Here is a 17571-nt window from a genome sequence, read left to right as displayed (position 1 = left end):
TGTGCCTTTGTGAATGCATGTGGAGTTGGTGGTGCTACATAGAATCTGTACATTTGCCACCAACCAGATGTCGACCCGTCAAATCATCTTATCCCGGGCTACGCACCGACAATGATGTCGGATCAAGCTCCGGCTTCGAAATGTTGAAACTGGATGCCATGCCGTTCGTTGCCTGCAAACGCCTACAATTTCTCTCCATCATGCCAGTCCGAGGTCAAAAAGACAATAGATCAAGTGCATGACATGATCTGTCATCGTGTCCAAATGAAGAAGAAGCAAATTAGTTAATTGTCTCCATTGTACCATTTATAAGACCAGAGACAAGTAGGTTACTGTAGGTATACAACTATTTGAACTCGACTTTCGCCCCCTGCCCATTTTTTCCTTGTTTGAAAACATGTAGACCGTGATATCAACCAGCAAAATGGTCTCTTGCCCAAATTCCGTGCTTTATTCTTTGACGCCGAATACACTCACCACCCCTTCTCCATTAACTGCCACGAGCTTTCTCGCAGACTCTCCCCATCTAACGCCAACAGCCGGAGTAGAATTTCTGAATGGTTCACTCCACTTCTTGCTCGACTTGGTGTACTGTTGAACCGTCACGCCAGATGCACCGCCAGTTGCCAGGTATTGGCCAGTGTAATCCCAAGCCAAAGACTGTACCGATCCACCAGTCTCTAGGACCTTGGCGGTTGCCGCATCTCCCTCCTTGCGCAGATCAAAGATTGTGACAGTCGTCTGGCCCTTGGCAGTAGCGGCCAGCCAGAAACCGTTCTCGGAAAAGACAAGGGCCTGAACGGGGGCACCAAGCTTGAATATGGCAGCTTGGTCCAAGTTCTTGGTCATGTAGAGCTTGATATCTCCACTGACAGTCCCTGCAGCGAAGAGATGTCCATCAGGGTGGAATGCGCATGTGGTCAGAGCTAGCGCAGTCAGTCAACTATGAGCCAGGGAGCTATTGAGATAGTAGAAATGACAGAACTTACAGGCATCCGCAAATGCACGGCTAGCGCGCTTCATGGTGGCCAAATCATAGAACACGATGCTTTTGTCGGTGCCCACGGAGCCAAGAATATCCGCCCCAGGGTGAACACTGAGACCAGTGACAGGCCCAGAATGCTCGGAAACTGAAGCAACTTCATTGCCTCCTTCGTACACTTTGACGTTGCCCTGGCTGGTAGCAAAGAAGAGCTTTGGTCCAGTCCACAAGGTATTTGTGACCGCCTCATTGATGGGCAGCTGCCTTTCCAGCTTGTCTGCTTCAATAGAATAAATAGCAGCCTCGCCTTTGAGACCACCTAGAGCGGCATATCCTCCTTCGAGATCGATGGAAGTCGTTTCCGATACGGGTAGCGCGCTAGAGGCAGTCGTATCAAATGCGGATATGTCATCAGAAGTAGCCCAGCCTTCGGGAACAGGGCGCTTCTTTCGCCCCTTTGATAAGCTAGAAATCGCGTTATTAGCATGAATGCAGCATCATGGAGGGCGAATGTCAGGCACATACGACGCATGAACTTCATCCACCTTCTCGGCAAGTGCCTCGGGGAGACCTTCGACGCTATCCACAACCATCTCTTCGCCATTGATAGCACCGTCTGTGACTGTTACCTTGCTGAGGGAGTCTCTGGCTTCGTCCCTCTCTTTGCTCAAACGCGCAATGACGCGAACAGCAGCGTCATGTTGGTAAAGTGCGGTTGCCAATTCTTCCCTAGTTCGGGCAAGTTGCTCTTTCAGGTTATATGTTTCCAGAGCAAGATTGTCCCACTCGTTTTGAAAAGTCGCCAAAAGCGCGGGTATTGATGTTAGTGTAGGAGGGCGAGGGCGGACGACGCGCGAGGACTGGATGGAAAGAAGATCATCGGCCGTGAGAGCCTCGCCGGTGCTTGGTTCAGTGCCGTGATCGTTGATGTACTGTTCGATAAGTCTCTTCTCGTAGACAACTCCTAGAGGGATGTCAGGACAGACTGGAAATGGCATCAGCAAACAAGGTTTCCTACCAGACTTCTTGGACACGACGGGCTCTTGGGGAGCTTCCCCGGAAACTGAATGATGATGTTAGCATGAATATACTCATTTGGATATGTGACAGGCCTCTCGTACTTCCACAAAGCATGGCGACTGATGCTGAAAGCTATCCCAGCATTCAATGGTATCTTGTCGAGCCGTCACAGAATCGCGCTGGCCCTGCCTGCACCTGCGACTACAAGGTACTGTCCCGATTGAGATTTTCCGGTTCGCGAAGCAGAGAGCACGGACCACTGCGAGATGCTGGTTGCGACAGGTGGATCACGTGAAGTGTACAGCGTGTCTCTCTCCATGATCGATGGCAGCAACTCTGTCAACCTTTTGCTTCTATGTAGGCCTCAAAGACGAAAAAAATTAGATGACAACTCAAATGTACCATTATGCTTGTGCATTGAATGAAAGGCAATGGTATACAGTAATCTAGCATTTTCTGCTCATAAGTGCATCCACCACCTTATGCTCTAACTCGAAGTCCCGCGCCGGAGAGCTCCGACCCTCAGGCGATCGTCGCAATGCCCCGGGGCCCATAATGTGTGATGTTGACCATAAAACTGGCTGACGAACTTGTATGCCTTGGCTGCTGCGATAATTCCAATAATACTTGATTTGCTATCTTTGTCGTTTTCGGCCACTTCTTTGCGGTCCCCCTCTGTAATATTCAGCAAACGGCTTCCAAAGGCCAACTCTCCAACATGGCACACAAGCTCCCTCAGATCGGCGTCTTGCAGTCACTGTCCGAAGATGCTCAGACAAAGACGTTGGATCTCCTCTTTGAGCCCAGCCCGGCCATTCACTCGACTCTCTTGCCGGTGGTACGGAACGCCAAATACTCGTCATACTCGGAGCTGATAGATGAATGCCGGCCGGCGCTGTTCGATCTCTCAAGCAAGTCTACGCCATCCAACCCCAACCCCGTCTTGTTGTCGGTTGTTGGCTCCCACCCACGGCTAGGTTCCAAAAAGGTCGACTCGGCACAGTCAGCTTCGGAGCAAGCCAATCTTCAAGGCCAGGGAGAGCAGCTCACAGAGCTCAACCGCGAATATGAAGAAAAGTTTCCCGGTCTGCGATTCGTCGTTTTTGTCAACGGCAGAGGGCGGCCTGAGATTATGAAGGACATGAGAGCACGCATTGACCGCGGGGACTTTGCGATGGAAGTTGACGCGGCGCTCGAGGTAAATAACTCTCGAATAATGGTGTCAAGCCTGTAGTAGAATGCTAATTCATGCTAGGCTATGTGCGATATTGCAAAGGACAGAGCGTCCAAGCTTTTGGCATGAGACACAGTCGAGACCATTGTTTGCTATAAATTTACTTTGCTCTATCAATTGATTTCGTTGCCCTGATTAGAGATATTGGGTTTAGTCGGCGCTGTGTAAAAGCGGTATGATAAAAGTCACAACAAAAAATGTCAAAAAAACTCAGAATGAACCTTTTTTCGACTCACCTTCCTTAGAGGTCTCTACATACCACATTTGAGTGGCATCAGAATAGAAATGTACATAGAGTGTTGTGTCAGGGACGTGATCATGTTGTAGTTGTCGACGGTGGCCTCACTGCACTCACTCCCTGCAAGGTTCGAGTTTCAGTCTCCCGATTGGTAACACAGACTAATGGTGTCTACAAGGATGAATGACAGATATACGGACTGGGACTTCTGGAGTACGAAATACAAGAAAGAGCTTTGAATGTTCACAGAACGGTTGCCGCCTCGATCGCCATTCGCCACATGCAGGCTCCAGCAGTGAAGCCTGCAACTTAGGGTAGGAGTCTGGTCAGATGGGTTCATGCTAGGGTGACATCTTACATCTCTACTGTGCAGAAGGAATGTGGAAACCGCGTAGAGGGTTTTATCACTTGTGTTACTATTACCGGGAAGGCAATTATGCCTTCCTCAAATTCCATAATGCATCAATATGCAACGCGGAGGTCAAGCACCCTGAATCAGTGCGAAGGGCATTCCTTCCTCCAAGGAAGGGATCAGAATTTGCACCGTGCAGTGCTCCGTAGCCCGGTGGGTGCCTACCTGTACACCCACTGTAACTACTGGGTATTAATAAATAATTGCTATCGCCAACTACCCTGGGATAATGCATTTAAAATAAAGTGAAAATAGTACACATTAATGATAAAACTGTACTAAATATCCTTACTAGTATATCATCTACCTAGAGCGTTATATATTAAAAATGCCGCTATTTGTTGTGTTTCGGTGCACCTAGCGCCTATGTATTTACCGCGTACCAGACATGTATCCACACATGACTACAAGTACTCGCCTATTCCAGCAGGCCATGCTTGCACCATCAGGGACAGTCATGCCTTCCATGCTCAAATTCAAACCGTCTGGTGCGTCTGCTTTCGCAACGAGCCGCATCGCCCTGTCCGGGCATCACGCTCCCTGGCGTTTTTCAAGGCTTTCATCAAGATGGCCATTATCCTGAGATGACGCCGGGCTCTTTCGCAATCAGCAGCTGGCCAGATTGAGGAATTCAAATGTCGTTGACCACTACGAAATCCCCCTTACCCCCCCCAGGGGCCTTCAGCGCGGGACCCTGCGCCGTCAGAATATTCACGCAGTAGTTGTTGTTCTAGCCGAAGTTACACATGGGCGTCATCAACTGGTCGTGGCGTGAAGCCCTTGCGCGCAACATCTCGAGGCTGCGAGTGCTACTTTGTCGGTCAGGTCCTGCTTTTCTGCCAGCGCTATGGCAGCTTCAAATTGTCCTGGGACCCGCCGATGCTGATGCGCCTCGCCAAAGTCAAAGCCTCCGTGCCGTATATCATCAAGGGGTTCTCACCGCTGCTGGTCCCGTGGCCGTAGTAGAGGTGAAAGCGGTCTTCTCGTATTGATATGCCGTGCTTCTGTAACAGATTGACCATTCCTCTGGGTTGAACAGCAACATTAGGGCTCGGGGTGGTTGAACAATGGATCAGTTCCCTGTCCCATTAAGGGCATGTCGACATGTAGTAGGCTCAGGAGTCAGCCCATCCTCACCGTGTTGGCAGCTCACCATTTGATCCTCAGAGTCCGGTGCTGGTAATTGTGCGACCAAGAATAGCTACTGCAGCAGACACAACAAGCAATGCTCTGCCTTCCCGCCTGGCCAACCAGAGGCAGTAAATGAACTCCAAGAATCTCACCGAGCCGTTTCATACTTTCGCGATGTGGTATTACTCCGTCCTTGCAGACGTTGGTGCCGCTGGTGTGCTGTTTGTTTCAATGTTGCCTATGTGCCTCGCGCTCGCGCTGGCTGCAGTATGTGCATAGGTTGGTCAGATCAAGCCATGGAGATCGGCAAGTCATTACTCGTTCTGACACTTGGGGGCGAGGAGATGCTACCGTGGTTCAGCCCTGAGTTCGTTCCGAATTCTACAAAGGAACTCGATTCGGAGTTCTTCTTGGGAACCCAGACATACATGCCTAAGTAGTAGGCATCCCCCAATCCAAGTCAATTATTCGTGTTAACAAAATGGAATAGATCACTTTTCATTTTTGTCATTCTGGTTCCAAGGCGTCGAGAAAATCAGACCGATGACCACCGGCAATAATATTGTCTCGGTGGTTTCATCTCCATCTGCATCGGGCAAATAGTCATGGTCACGACCCTCCTATTGTAGCTGTCGAACGAGGCTACACAACCGTTATCCCGGCCGCTAATTGCTACAGTGGAAGCGGAAGACTTGGTGATTGTCCGACGTCGTCATTCCTTCAGTATTCCTCGTCGCTGGCTGCAAGTTGATGAAACACAACATGAACCGAGCAACACAGGTTGTTGTACCAATGCGCAGCTGACTACCTGCCTAACCTACCACTGTACTTTACTCGAGTACTTCAGTACCCAGGTAGTCAGCTCAAAAATACAACAGCGGTACGTCAAGATGGCTCGGAACCACGAGCGCAACAGCTTGCACAAGCCAGCCCCCTTCCGCGTCCGTTCAGTGACGGCCAGGGGAAAACTCCATGTTGATCTATGCAAGTAAGCACACCTTGATGCATCTCGATACCTCACTATAATACCAACGAACCTGGCGGGGTGCCGAAATATAATAACCGCATATGAACCACACAAAAGCACTTGATAAGCACGACCAATAACCCTTGCGCCCTCTTCGTATTTCGCCCTGCTTTGATTCGTAATAAGTGTCCTTCGCAATGGCGGAAGTGTAAGCTACGAGACACAGTCTGCCCGCCAGAAATTAAATTTTATTGTTCGCTGTAAAGAAAGCACTCGGCCTACTCTGGAATTTCAGTTCTACATCCGCCGCGCTCAGCATCACCGAATATCAGCATGTCGAACGCCACGGGCCTCCCCCTAGATAACAACCCGGCGGCTTCTGTAAACAGTGGTATGAGCAAAGAAGCATTTTATGTGAGTTGGGCTCGCGACAGCATGGAAAACTAGCGTTTAAGCGTCGTCCACGTCTAATTTTGTGTAGGCTGTTGCCTGGACTGCCACATGTCTCCCCCTTCCCTTTCTCCTCTTCCGTCTAGCGATACGCATCCGCTCATTCAAGACTCTATTTGTTGACGACGCACTTGTCATCGCCGCTTGGCTCATGCTACTCGTTCGTACAATCCTCTGGCACACGAAAGCAGGGACTCTATTTTGGCAGTTCAGGATAGTCACAGGCAAGGCGCCCCAGTCCCCCGAATTCATCTCTCAGTGGTCAAGGTTATCATCAAACATTGTGGTTTGGAACATACTCTTCCACACTTCCTTGTGGGCAGTCAAGTATTCGTGTCTGGTCTTTTTTCGCAGGATTTTAGGACCACAGGCGCCTCGAGCCAAGAAGATCTGGTGCTGGGTGGTTGGGATTCTACTGCTCGCAGGCTGGGTTAGCTCCGTGGCCATAATTGACTACAAGTGCAGCGCGAATGACATCAAGTACATAATGGGTGGGTGTTTCTCATGTCTTGTCCCTACTCAACCCTGGTCATACAATGTTCCAGCCTTACTGATTGTCCGGTAGCGCATTGTGCTGGAGGAAGCCACGTTGAGTACCAGTTTCGCACCTTTTACGGCAACCTGGCGACCGACATCGTCACAGACCTGCTCGTCATGTCGATCCCACTGTGGATGCTCTGGCATGTACGGATCCAATGGCCCAAGAAGCTGCTCCTCGCCGGCGTATTCTCCGTTACCGTCTTTGTCATGATTGCTGCCGGGATTCGCGTTGCTGTTGTAAGAACCTCGACGACCGGGGTAAAACACACAAGCATTGACTTGGTCTTCATATGGTCCCAAGTCGAAAATGGTGTCGGTATGCAGTGTATTTCCTGACCTTCACCTCTCAAACCCCAGGTTTAACAAATGATGTAGCCGTAATAGTGGCGAATCTCGCTTCCTTTCGACAACTGTTTGTTTTCAGCAGAAACCGAAACCCTTCTGGTGGAAAAGGGTACGATGCCACCAGCAACCGTAATCATCAATTCCAACAATTCGAGTCCTCCAATCCGTCTCTGCAAGGGAGGAATCGGTCAGAAAACGACTTGATCGGCTTAACCGACTTTCAGGCGCCACAAATTTACTCTCCGTCTCAGCACAACACCACCCCTCCAGATTCGGTCTACGTCAGTCACGCTATCAAGGTTTCTAGCCATGAGTGGACTCCAGAGGTGCAGGATTCCAGAAGATGTCACAATTTTGTATGAAGTAAAATCCTACATTTATCCCCTTTTTCACATGCTATTTTTTTTGTTATCATCATCATCATCATTTTCGGGGGGCCGGTGTGGGTGGCGTTCTTTAGGCATCAAGTGCATACAGAGCCGTTGAACTTTTACCTCGCTATTTACTATTCTGAATTCGACAAGCCACGATTCACAACAGCCGCCTTTGAGATGGTAATCGAACTTTTCCTCACAAATACTAATGCCAGAATTGGGACTTCCTTTTCCACGGCTTCAACTGTCGTCTTGGAATGGCTACAGGCTCGTGTGCTGAGAAGCCTCTCAAATCGATACCTATCCGGCCCCCCATGATTTGCGAGTGTGTAACCGCTGTCAGGCAAGGGGCCGCCGCATGCTGCCGTGGAAGAAATCCGGCCTTGGGGAAGATTGCAACTGCGGCCATTTGTTGTCAAGCGAATTCCAGTAAGCAAGCTTGACATAGCTTACACGGCTCCGTCGAATGTTGCTCTAGCTTCGGCGACTGCCGAATACAGGAATTGACGAAGTCTATGGGTCACCGTGCGCCCGGAATCTGAACTTGTTGGTTCGATATTTGAGCGGACTGATGCCCAAGCAGTGCCACTTTTACCGAGTCGCCGTCGTTTCGCTCGTATGGCGAAGGCACATATTGTGCGAGTGTTTAGTACCTTGTAACACTGCATTTGTTACAGCTAGGCACAATGAATACTAGTACGTTCCCTGCAAGAAGAGCAAGGACTCTAAGCCCAAGACGTTAGCAACGACACAAAATAGCAGCACAGTCAATGAAAAAAACTTGAAGTACGGCAGTACACTGTCGCAAGAGCACCGGTGTGTGCCTGTTCACGTTTCTCGTCACATCATAATGTGGGACAATCATCAACCTGCTCACGAGAGGGACAAATAATATTCCTTTAAGCGGTTTCCAGACAATTTTGTCGCCAAGGCTATGCTGAATTCAAGCTGGAGCAAAGCATGGTGCATTCTTTCTGGCCTTTCTCTCTCTGTACGTGTTGTTGAAGAGCCAGCAGGGACAGTATACCGGGTCAAATACTGTTCTTTATATATTTCCAATCTTGAACGCGATTTCATTCGTATTCAATGGACTCAATTTTCTTCAGGAAGCTTCGCGAGGCTATCAAGAAGACATGATTTTACTTGCGAAACTTACATTAAAACGAGAGACAACGCTTGTCGCATTCATCAACACTGAGGATCCCTAACTTGAATAACGAGGTCTGTGTCTTTTGCAAGGGCAAAAGAATCTCCTCGCCGAGTTGCAAAACTCCTAGCTAACAGGTATACAAAGTATATAGCGTCGTATTAGAACCATGCTTTGGCGTGTAACCAAGGCTGTCCAGGCCAACCGAGAGGGTGCTCGAGGCAGGAAGCAAAACAAATCTCGGGTCGAATAAACTTTATAAACTTTATGGGCCACGATAATCTTGTATCTGGGCTTATCCAAGACGGCTGAGAATCAATAACTGACTTTTTTTTTAAAAGAAAAATTAAACTCATTAAGCCAGTTGAAGCTTCAGTTACTGGATATGAGGGAAGCGAGTCATCCAACTTCGAAAAGTTCCTCAAGAATCATTTTGGAATAGCCCTCGTTCGCGCTACATTTGGTGATGAATTAATCCACAACGAAGCCCAGGGCTCATTCCTGACCTATGGGCATGACAAGGGAAGCCGGGGTCTTGCCAAGAGTTTTCCGCGGTTCTGGATGTCAGTAACGTATAAAACCAGAGACAGGTTCCCAGAGGCTGCAAAAAGCTTGCAATACTCGGCAAGGGTCCGAAAGCGAGTCAGAAAAAGTACTGGCAACATCCAGATCCCCCTAGTTGGGCTACGGGTATGATTAAAGAGAGGCGTAAAACCTTGCCTGACACGCTAGGACAAGACGAAGCGTCTGTTGCATCAACAGACGGTGCATTTATCTAGGCGTTGGCTAAGCGTATGCTTCGTTAAGACACCTGATATTCCGTTATATAAATAGACTAATAAGCTACAGATCTGCTACTAACGTGCTCCCATGTCCAATGACTCTTGCCTCGCATTGCAAGCGCTTTATTCGAGATATCTTGTCGAAACTTGACGAAATTCGTTCCGTGTACTATCCAAATAGCAAAACGTTCAAGACCTTGAATCGATACCTATTCTTCTATCCACATATGCTGAGACCATGCGTCTCGGGGTACAAATTCATATCCTGCCGGCCGTTTCCGATCGGTCTTGTGTATCCGAATAAAAAGTTTATTATAATCAATACGCAACTGGGACATGTGGGTGAAAACATATGGAAGACCAAGGACATCAAAAAGCCATTGGGCCTGTTTTGGGCTGAATGTTTCCTTGTCAATCTGCATGATGAGACGTGCGGGCCGGCCAAAATGCCATCAACGATCCATTCCAGAGGGACAGAGTCGGAAGAGGTTTTGGTTTCAGAGCGGATGGGACTTCAGGGTGCCTGGGTTCTTGATGAAGACAAGCCCTCCCAGGAAGATGGCCCGACTGTCGTGGTACTGTTGTGGTTGCTGAACTACATGGTGGGTGAACACGAGAACCAGGGGAGCCAAGGTGCCTTTCTTGCGAAACGCATTCTTGCTAGTACATTTGGCGTCGAGGTTTGCCAACGACGAGGCTCAGATAGCCTTTGGCAATGGAACGTCTTGGTTTCGGAGTCGGAAAGCCCACGAGCTCACTCCGATTTCGAAGTAAACGACATGTCTAATCGGTGGCTGATAATGTCAAGGGGCAAAGTATACCCGGATTACTGTTGATCGTTGCCGAAAGGAACTGTATTGACCGATGACAACTTTGCCTACGCGCATAAAGATGCATATGCAAGCTGTCGGCCTAACGGCTCACAGTTTTGGGGGCCGAGAAAGGCGAGCGTGCCGTGTCAATATCCAAGATGCATGCAGTCAAGCTTCTCGGCCTTGGCGGCCAATTCAACCTGAATAGCCCACGAGAAGGAGTGTAAAGCCTTAATACAGATGTGCCGATAGCGCTTAATTGAGGCCTTAAGAAGCTGGAAACTTTAATAATCATTGAGCTAAAGCCTCTAGTTCTAGGTCAAGTTTACTTTCTTAATATTGTCTCTTTTATATTATACTCAAAAGCGCATTCGCTTATAAGCGCAAGGCCATGGTTTGCGTCCATGTTATTCCAGTCGATCAATCCAATCTCGCCGGCATCCCGCGGCTGAATTCTTATCCTACTAAGAAGTATTTTATTAGTGCTCACAGTTGCCAATCATAAATAAACACGTGCAAAAGGCCCTTCTTGTGTCGGAAAATAAAGTCATAGGAGTAGAATTTTGGGTCGGACCAAGTTCACTACCTCCGACCAATGATGCGCAAGGGAAAACCATGTTCAGGGTTATTTCGTTCGTGTATACGTCGTCTATACTACTGGGGCATATGCAGACATACAGAATGATATCCAGGGTCAGGAAAAGTGCTGCCAGGTATTGCAGCACGTGTGAACTGACGATTGCCAGTAATACCAGTACTCAAGAACATAGCATGTCTTCTTAGGCGAATCCCCATATTCCAGGCACAATCACCTGACTCTGAAGTAGCTTATTACGTTTATGGACCTGAGGAAGCACTGATTGTATAAATTCCAGGACCAAATATGCCTCTATTCCCTAGTAGAATAAAGTCAGCAGGAGGTGTATTCTTACCGAACAAGCTACACTCACTAGCATGAGCTACTCCAAATGAGAACTGGGGAATGTGGCAGAAGTACCAATCCCTCGATTTACATGGAATTTTTTTGGAAGAATCCTTAGCAACGCAGTACGCACGTTTTGTTCCGTGGAGGTCATCGGTGAAAGGATAACCACTATTGATTCAATGACGACGGCCTCATCCTGCCAAAGAATTTGCCCTTACGAACACCATGAGCACAGCTAAATAGGTGGCAGCTGTGGCAAAGGTCTCAACATTCGAAGTCTTGACCGCGAATGACAAGACACATGCAAATATAATCATGAATACTGACGACGGAAAGAAGCTCTTCTTCGGCGATAAATGCACCAACATGATGAACATCGGGATAACAACAACTAGAACTGCCACAAGGGCAATCAACAGTCGAACTAGGTTGTCCACCAATGTTGAGATCTCATCGGTTGGCTTTGCGTCTCCGAACTCCTTGCTGCGGTATACACATTCCTGTGCGGATTAAGACAACCGAGGAGAGATCCAGTGACGAAGCTTGTTACAAAGAGCGTCCACTGCGACATGCTTGGCATTATCGTGCAGGTAGTAGTAGTGAGATTCGAATGGGCGAGTGTGGTGATGGATTGTAGTCACGGGGAACTTGAACTTAGAGGTGTTGTTTCCATCGCTCAGTGGTTTCATCAGCAATAGACGGGCTTCATGGACATAGTCGTAGTTCCGCAGTGCAGTCGTTGGGGGAAAAGTAAGAATATTGGTCATGTCAGCTCGAGCTAACCGAGGCCTCACTGTACTCGTTAAGCAGTTTGCTTAACTTCTCCTTCTCCAAGTTCTCTCGTCGAGTACGCGATATGTGCTCCCTCGTTACTATGAGATCATTTTGGATTCGAACGATATTCAAGCGGTGCAGGAACTTGAAGCCAAGGAAATGGAAGGTTTCCTCATCGATTTGTGATGTGCAGATATAGTCGAACAACTCGGCATCTTTAACAATTTTCATTTGGCCGTCGTCCGCCCTTCATAGCAGGGCGAATGAACTCGGATGACATCTGGTAGGAATTGGAGACTTCCCAAATACATTGGACTAGTTTTGCGTCATCACGAGGTAGAGGCAGAGTCCACGGCTGTGCCTTGCGGCGAGTGCTTCTTGTGACAGGCGCGTGAGGCATCTAAGCGACCAGTTGCCATGGAACCTGGGGGATTCGACGCCATGGATTGTAGACAAACATGTCGCGGCGTGTGGAAGAAAGAGCCCAAGGAGTTGCAGATGTCGACTCGCAGCAGTCAAGTCGAGGTTCAATGCCAAGAGCAACCCGCTGTATTCCTGTAAGCGAGTTGCCTTGCCTGGGCGAACTGGTCCCGTCTCGGCAAACTATGGGCCCAGTTTATTGCCGAGGTTCCTGTCCCACTGGACCCTGAAGCCGACATGGGGACTTGGGAGCATTCATCATCAATTGATTGGCAACTTCAAGCTTGGAGGCATCAAAGGTAACACATACAAAAGTACGCTGCGCATCTTTCTGGGCCTTTTCAACTGTCTAGCTCGAACGGCGCGTTGGATTTGAAGCTTTTGGCTTCTACCTCTTGGCCTGGCGTCAAGACCGAACTCCGTTCAGCCCGTTCGTCTTATACCAGCTGGACCATGAGCGACCAAAAGGGTGCCATGGTAGAGTTCCGAGAGACCCTTGAGGAGGCCCAGCAACGCGCAATGGCGTCATGTCGCGAGTGGCCACGCATGGATTTTCAAGACTTCATGGAGCTTGTCCAGGTTCCCGAAAATATTCATAGCCAAGGCCCTGGTGTGAAACGGTACATGAGCCGTCAACCTGCTTGGATGGCTGGGAACGAGCTGCCGTGGGATGAACTGTTCCGAAATTTGAAGGGTCCTCGGCCACGACACAGCGGCTTGGGTGTTTTTGGAGGTTGCGTGTATGCGCAAGCGCCCTTGGCTGCCGCGAGGGCCATCGAGGAAGAGGAGAGGCGGCAGACTGCTGCTACGGGTCTTGTCAAGCCTGTACCCGGTATTCACGTAAGTCGCTCTAGATTCAATATTGCTTCGCCTGTCTTACCATGTCTTTACCGTGATGGATCCCCAATACATGTAAATGTATCTGCTGAACATGATGCTCTAGTCAATACAAGGCATCTTCACCGTCCCGGGGCTCGCTGATCGCCCGTTCGTATTCGACGTCACTAATATAATCTCTGGCCGCTCGTTTTTCGGCCGCCAAGTCAACGTTCGCCAACCGAAACAACCGTCCTCAAATCCAGCGGGTCCTTTCCCCGACTCAGACGCCGAGCTCCCTCTCGGAGACATCTGCTTCAGCTGTATTACTACCTTCAAGCGACCAGCTGAGGGTGTAGACGACGTTCAGTCCCCCATATCTGCCCAGAAACGTTACGCCAATATATTGTCTCAGAGAGCCCCGGACGAATGGGAACCTGCGCCACAATCCGACATCGACATCATCACATCTCTATTTAAGGACTTCAAAGGACACGGGGGCTTCCCGTTACTGGACATGCACAAAGTTGACATGTCCGAGTACAACAGCGACAAGGAGGTCCCCGACCGCATTCAGCTGATGTTGTATCGGCCCATGAAGCCCATTCCTAAAGACGATGTCAACGGACACATTGTGTGCCATGCTTTCGAAGCCGACAGGAACGGGCTGATCATGCTTGGCAATCACATGGGGTACGGATTCAACATGGACAAGGCAGCCAGCCTCAGCTATTCCTTCTATGTCCACACAAACCCCGACGAAGCGGTCATGGATGGCGATGGGTGGTGGATTCAGGAAATTAACTGGCCCAGAGTCAGTGCCAATAGATGCATGATGGAGAGCAAGATTTGGAGCCCGGAGGGGAAGCACGTAGCCAGTGCCTACCAAGATGGCATGCTCGTACCGGCAAAGGAGCCGATGGAGGTGAAAGAATCTAAGCTGTGAGGTGTTTGAATTGTGGCTCCTCTAGTTCGGGTCATTATGATTCTTGTAGATTTTGGAAGTAGATGAACGAGATGCATCGGGCGTTGAGGAGGAACAAAGTGGCGACTGGAATGACAATTATTGTTGATTTTCCCCAACCAAATATTGGGCAGGCACGTGCACAGTCAGACAGGATACAAGTCGAGTCGATTCGTTTGCAAAGGTGGCAGCCTGTCAGGAGACACTGATTGTCATGATCCATCAGGCACCATGCTGTCAGCTGGCAGACCAGATGCGCCCAGTTGGCGGTCGCACGTCAGAAAAATAAACTAGAACCAGACGCGTATATAAACCAGAACTTATCCCGCTATGCTCCCAGTAAATCCCAAGCCTCCCCAGCACCCCTCTCCTTTCATCACAAAGATTCGTTTGATTGTCTCTCTACGCAGACAGTTAAAGCAGCCTCCTAAAGCAACACGATTTTAGATTAGAAGTGGATAAGGTGTTTTTATACCTGCCATCTCACGGTCTCTCTTGCTTCCTAAGACTTTATTTTTTTTTATTACCTTTATTTTAAAATTTTAAATCTTTGGCTCTAGATTTATGACGTAGCATCGCCAACATATCAGAGGTCAACCCACAGCGATTAGCTCAACAAGTCTCAGCTGTTTATATAGCTCTGTCAAAACCCTCAAGAGGGTTTTTGCACAACCGAGGACGAGAAAAGGGACGACTTTTGCAGTAAGAGATGAAAGTTTTCCCATGGCTCCTGTGCCTACTCATATGCTAAACATAACAGTGACAGCCTACCTCTTCCCCCTTGCACTGCAAATCTCATTCCACCATGGCGTTGCAGTTGAACCAAGACGTGCCATCTAAGCCAATGGCGCCAACACAACAGACCCAGCCTGAACAAGATACCGCCGATGTCACTGCTGCAGCAAGCTCTCCAGGTCCGGGTTTTTAGAAAACACTTCGGACAAGCTACGACAGCGTCTACTCGCTTGATGAGGCTGGGTCCGTCTACAAGGCACCCAATTCTTTAAGAGGAGTTCCAGTCGAAAAGGTCACCGAGAATTCCTTTTATTGGGAAAAATCTTGGGATTCCTTGGATGACTTCATCGCCTACGAAGAGGAGGAAAGGTTTCTTAAAGAGACGTATCAAGCCATGAAAGTTGCAGAGCCCAACAACACAGACCTACGGAAGAGAGCTAAATTCCATCAGGACAACATGAGTAAACACGTCAAGATTCGCGAGATATTCGGGCTTCACAGCCCGTACCACCCGAATCAACTGGTAGCCAAACAACACCTTCCCCCTGAAGGCTTGTGCGGGAAGGACCTCATGTACCGCGTTGCGTGTAAGATCTCTGACCTCAAGGTTTTAAATGCCCGAGGAATCCTAGCCATGGACGCCTGGGACTTCATCCGCTGGCGTATTGGACGGAAGCTCGAGGAACAACTGGCCCTACCGGGCCAGAGTGGGCGGCATTTTGTCCGCACACTCATCTACAAATTGTGCGATGAATCCAAATGTGGTTTTACTGGGTATGAAGACTCCGTCATGCGGCAGGCAGTGCTCGTCTCTGCTCAATATCAGAACCGCATAGCTAGCTTCAAAACGAATGCTACCAAAGCTGGCTATTCCGCGGCCAGGTCCTTGGGTTCAGGTCTACCGCGTAGAAGCACAGACGAAGCCAACAGAAAGCGAAACCGCCGCACCGGTGGTTCTCAGTCGGGACAAACGGCTTCAGCGCAACGAGCTGAGGAGCGGCGACAGCGTCGAGCTCAGCTTGCTGCGCAGTCGGGAAGCTATCAGGGTGTAAATGCTTTCAGGGGCATGCAGCGAGACCGACAGGTTCTTCAGCAGGGGGATTCACTTTGAAAGCTTGAAAGAAGTCTTGTGGGGGATAATCCAGGTCTATTCTTACGCTGATATCGCCAGAATGCATGGGCGCCTTGGGATTCAATATCTCCTCAGTTTGATACAATTTCCTCGGGTTAACTGAATGGGCAGTACTGCCGCCGAGAAGGGGGGCGGAGGGGAGGGAGAGTCAGCTCATTGCACAGGATACGGAACGTGAATTGATTAAGATCTTGTAAAGGGTTTGTTTCCTTTTTTGAAATAATCGTTCCATGTGAAAATGTAAAGCTCCGGCGCCTGCGAGGTTGCAAACAGCAAGCTTTCGCGGAGGCTCGGCTACGGCAAAAGAGCTTCTGAGCGGATAATCTTCGGTCGCTTGTGATTTGCCCGCCCATGATTGGTCAATTACCAGCAGAATATGGAGTAGCTTCGGATCAGTCAACTTCGTCTCCAAGGTCAGCCCATTTCACAAATCCCTCGACACCTCTCAAACAAATCGCCAACTCGCTCGCATCGACGGCAACGACACCATGTTCTTGCAACGCTCCGCTATCGCCGCGGCTCGCCGCGCCGCCGTCTCTCCTGTCATCGCTCGCTCCTTCACCACCTCCTTCGTTCGCCGTACGCAAATTTTCCCTGCTGTCCGAACACGACGACGTGTTGTCCTACTGTTACCCATCATCGTCTGACCATGTACCACAGGTGAAGCTGCCAAGGGTCCTACCACTCCCAGTGAGCAGGCTGCTGCCCTCGCCGGCACCACCCAGAAGAAGGTTGGCGACTACAAGGTTCTGAATAGTACGTTTGGCGCGACGGGGATAGGAATTAGGGACCTGGGTTTCGTTAGCCTCGGTCGGAGGGGATTGGAATCCCAAATGCAATTTGGCTGACATGTTCCACCTCAATGCAGATATCAAGACTGAAGAAGACCTTTTCGGACCTGGTGCTCGCCCTGGTACCGTCCCTACCGATCTCGAGCAGGCTACCGGTCTGGAGCGTTTGGAAATTCTCGGTAAGATGGAGGGTGTTGACATCTTCGACATGCGCCCTCTTGATGCCAGCCGTAAGGGAACCATGGAGAACCCTATTATGGTCCGATCAGCCGGCGACGAGCAGTATGCCGGCTGCACTGGCTCCCCTGCCGACTCTCACGTCGTCACCTGGCTTGGCGTAAGTGATGAACCGATTTGCCATGGCTGTGCCCAATGTATTGGGGATTGTGGGAACTAACTATTTGAATTATGCAGCTCTCCAAGGAGCGTCCCATTGAGCGATGCCCCGAGTGCGGCAGTGTCTACAAAATGGAATACGTCGGCGCCGAGGATGACCACCACCACCACCATCACGCCCCGGAGTTCGAGGAGCCCAAGACCTTTGCCGACTTTGTCAAGCCCGAGTACCGATATCGATAAA

The 17571-nt window shown here is 49.6% G+C and overlaps 6 protein-coding genes across 6 annotated transcripts; 5 read left to right on the top strand and 1 right to left on the bottom strand.

The window, feature by feature from the left end:
• Positions 1-450: 450 nt before the first annotated feature.
• Positions 451-2116, bottom strand: MAA_02421 (cell cycle control protein; the record flags this gene model as incomplete). Its single annotated transcript, XM_007820419.1, has 5 exons — positions 451-926; positions 990-1447; positions 1508-1946; positions 2001-2045; positions 2104-2116. The coding sequence occupies 5 exons, from the start codon at positions 2114-2116 to the stop codon at positions 451-453; spliced, it is 1431 nt and encodes a 476-aa protein (XP_007818610.1).
• Positions 2117-2720: 604 nt separating this feature from the next.
• Positions 2721-3305, top strand: MAA_02422 (Oxo-4-hydroxy-4-carboxy-5-ureidoimidazoline decarboxylase; the record flags this gene model as incomplete). The annotated part of the gene is made up of 2 exons (XM_007820420.1): positions 2721-3200; positions 3258-3305. 2 exons carry the CDS (start codon positions 2721-2723, stop codon positions 3303-3305), a joined length of 528 nt encoding a protein of 175 aa, XP_007818611.1.
• Positions 3306-6317: 3012 nt separating this feature from the next.
• On the top strand, positions 6318-7681 carry MAA_10681 (uncharacterized protein; the record flags this gene model as incomplete). Its single annotated transcript, XM_011412399.1, has 4 exons — positions 6318-6398; positions 6466-6925; positions 7000-7290; positions 7350-7681. 4 exons carry the CDS (start codon positions 6318-6320, stop codon positions 7679-7681), a joined length of 1164 nt encoding a protein of 387 aa, XP_011410701.1.
• Positions 7682-13006: 5325 nt separating this feature from the next.
• MAA_02423 (acyl-CoA thioesterase) lies at positions 13007-14315 on the top strand (the record flags this gene model as incomplete). Its single annotated transcript, XM_007820421.2, has 2 exons — positions 13007-13393; positions 13497-14315. 2 exons carry the CDS (start codon positions 13007-13009, stop codon positions 14313-14315), a joined length of 1206 nt encoding a protein of 401 aa, XP_007818612.2.
• Positions 14316-15525: 1210 nt separating this feature from the next.
• On the top strand, positions 15526-16179 carry MAA_02424 (subunit IV of cytochrome c oxidase; the record flags this gene model as incomplete). The annotated part of the gene is made up of 1 exon (XM_007820422.2): positions 15526-16179. The coding sequence occupies one exon, from the start codon at positions 15526-15528 to the stop codon at positions 16177-16179; it is 654 nt and encodes a 217-aa protein (XP_007818613.2).
• Positions 16180-16688: 509 nt separating this feature from the next.
• On the top strand, positions 16689-17570 carry MAA_02425 (subunit IV of cytochrome c oxidase; the record flags this gene model as incomplete). The annotated part of the gene is made up of 4 exons (XM_007820423.2): positions 16689-16779; positions 16861-16956; positions 17069-17328; positions 17406-17570. 4 exons carry the CDS (start codon positions 16689-16691, stop codon positions 17568-17570), a joined length of 612 nt encoding a protein of 203 aa, XP_007818614.2.
• Between the last annotated feature and the right edge of the window lies 1 nt (position 17571).

Source organism: Metarhizium robertsii, assembly GCF_000187425.2.
Source record: "Metarhizium robertsii ARSEF 23 chromosome Unknown MAA_Scf_1, whole genome shotgun sequence".
In the NCBI taxonomy this organism is placed as follows: domain Eukaryota; kingdom Fungi; phylum Ascomycota; class Sordariomycetes; order Hypocreales; family Clavicipitaceae; genus Metarhizium; species Metarhizium robertsii.
The sequence above is the reverse complement of the archived record's forward strand: the minus strand, read 5'-3'. Positions and strand labels throughout refer to the sequence as shown.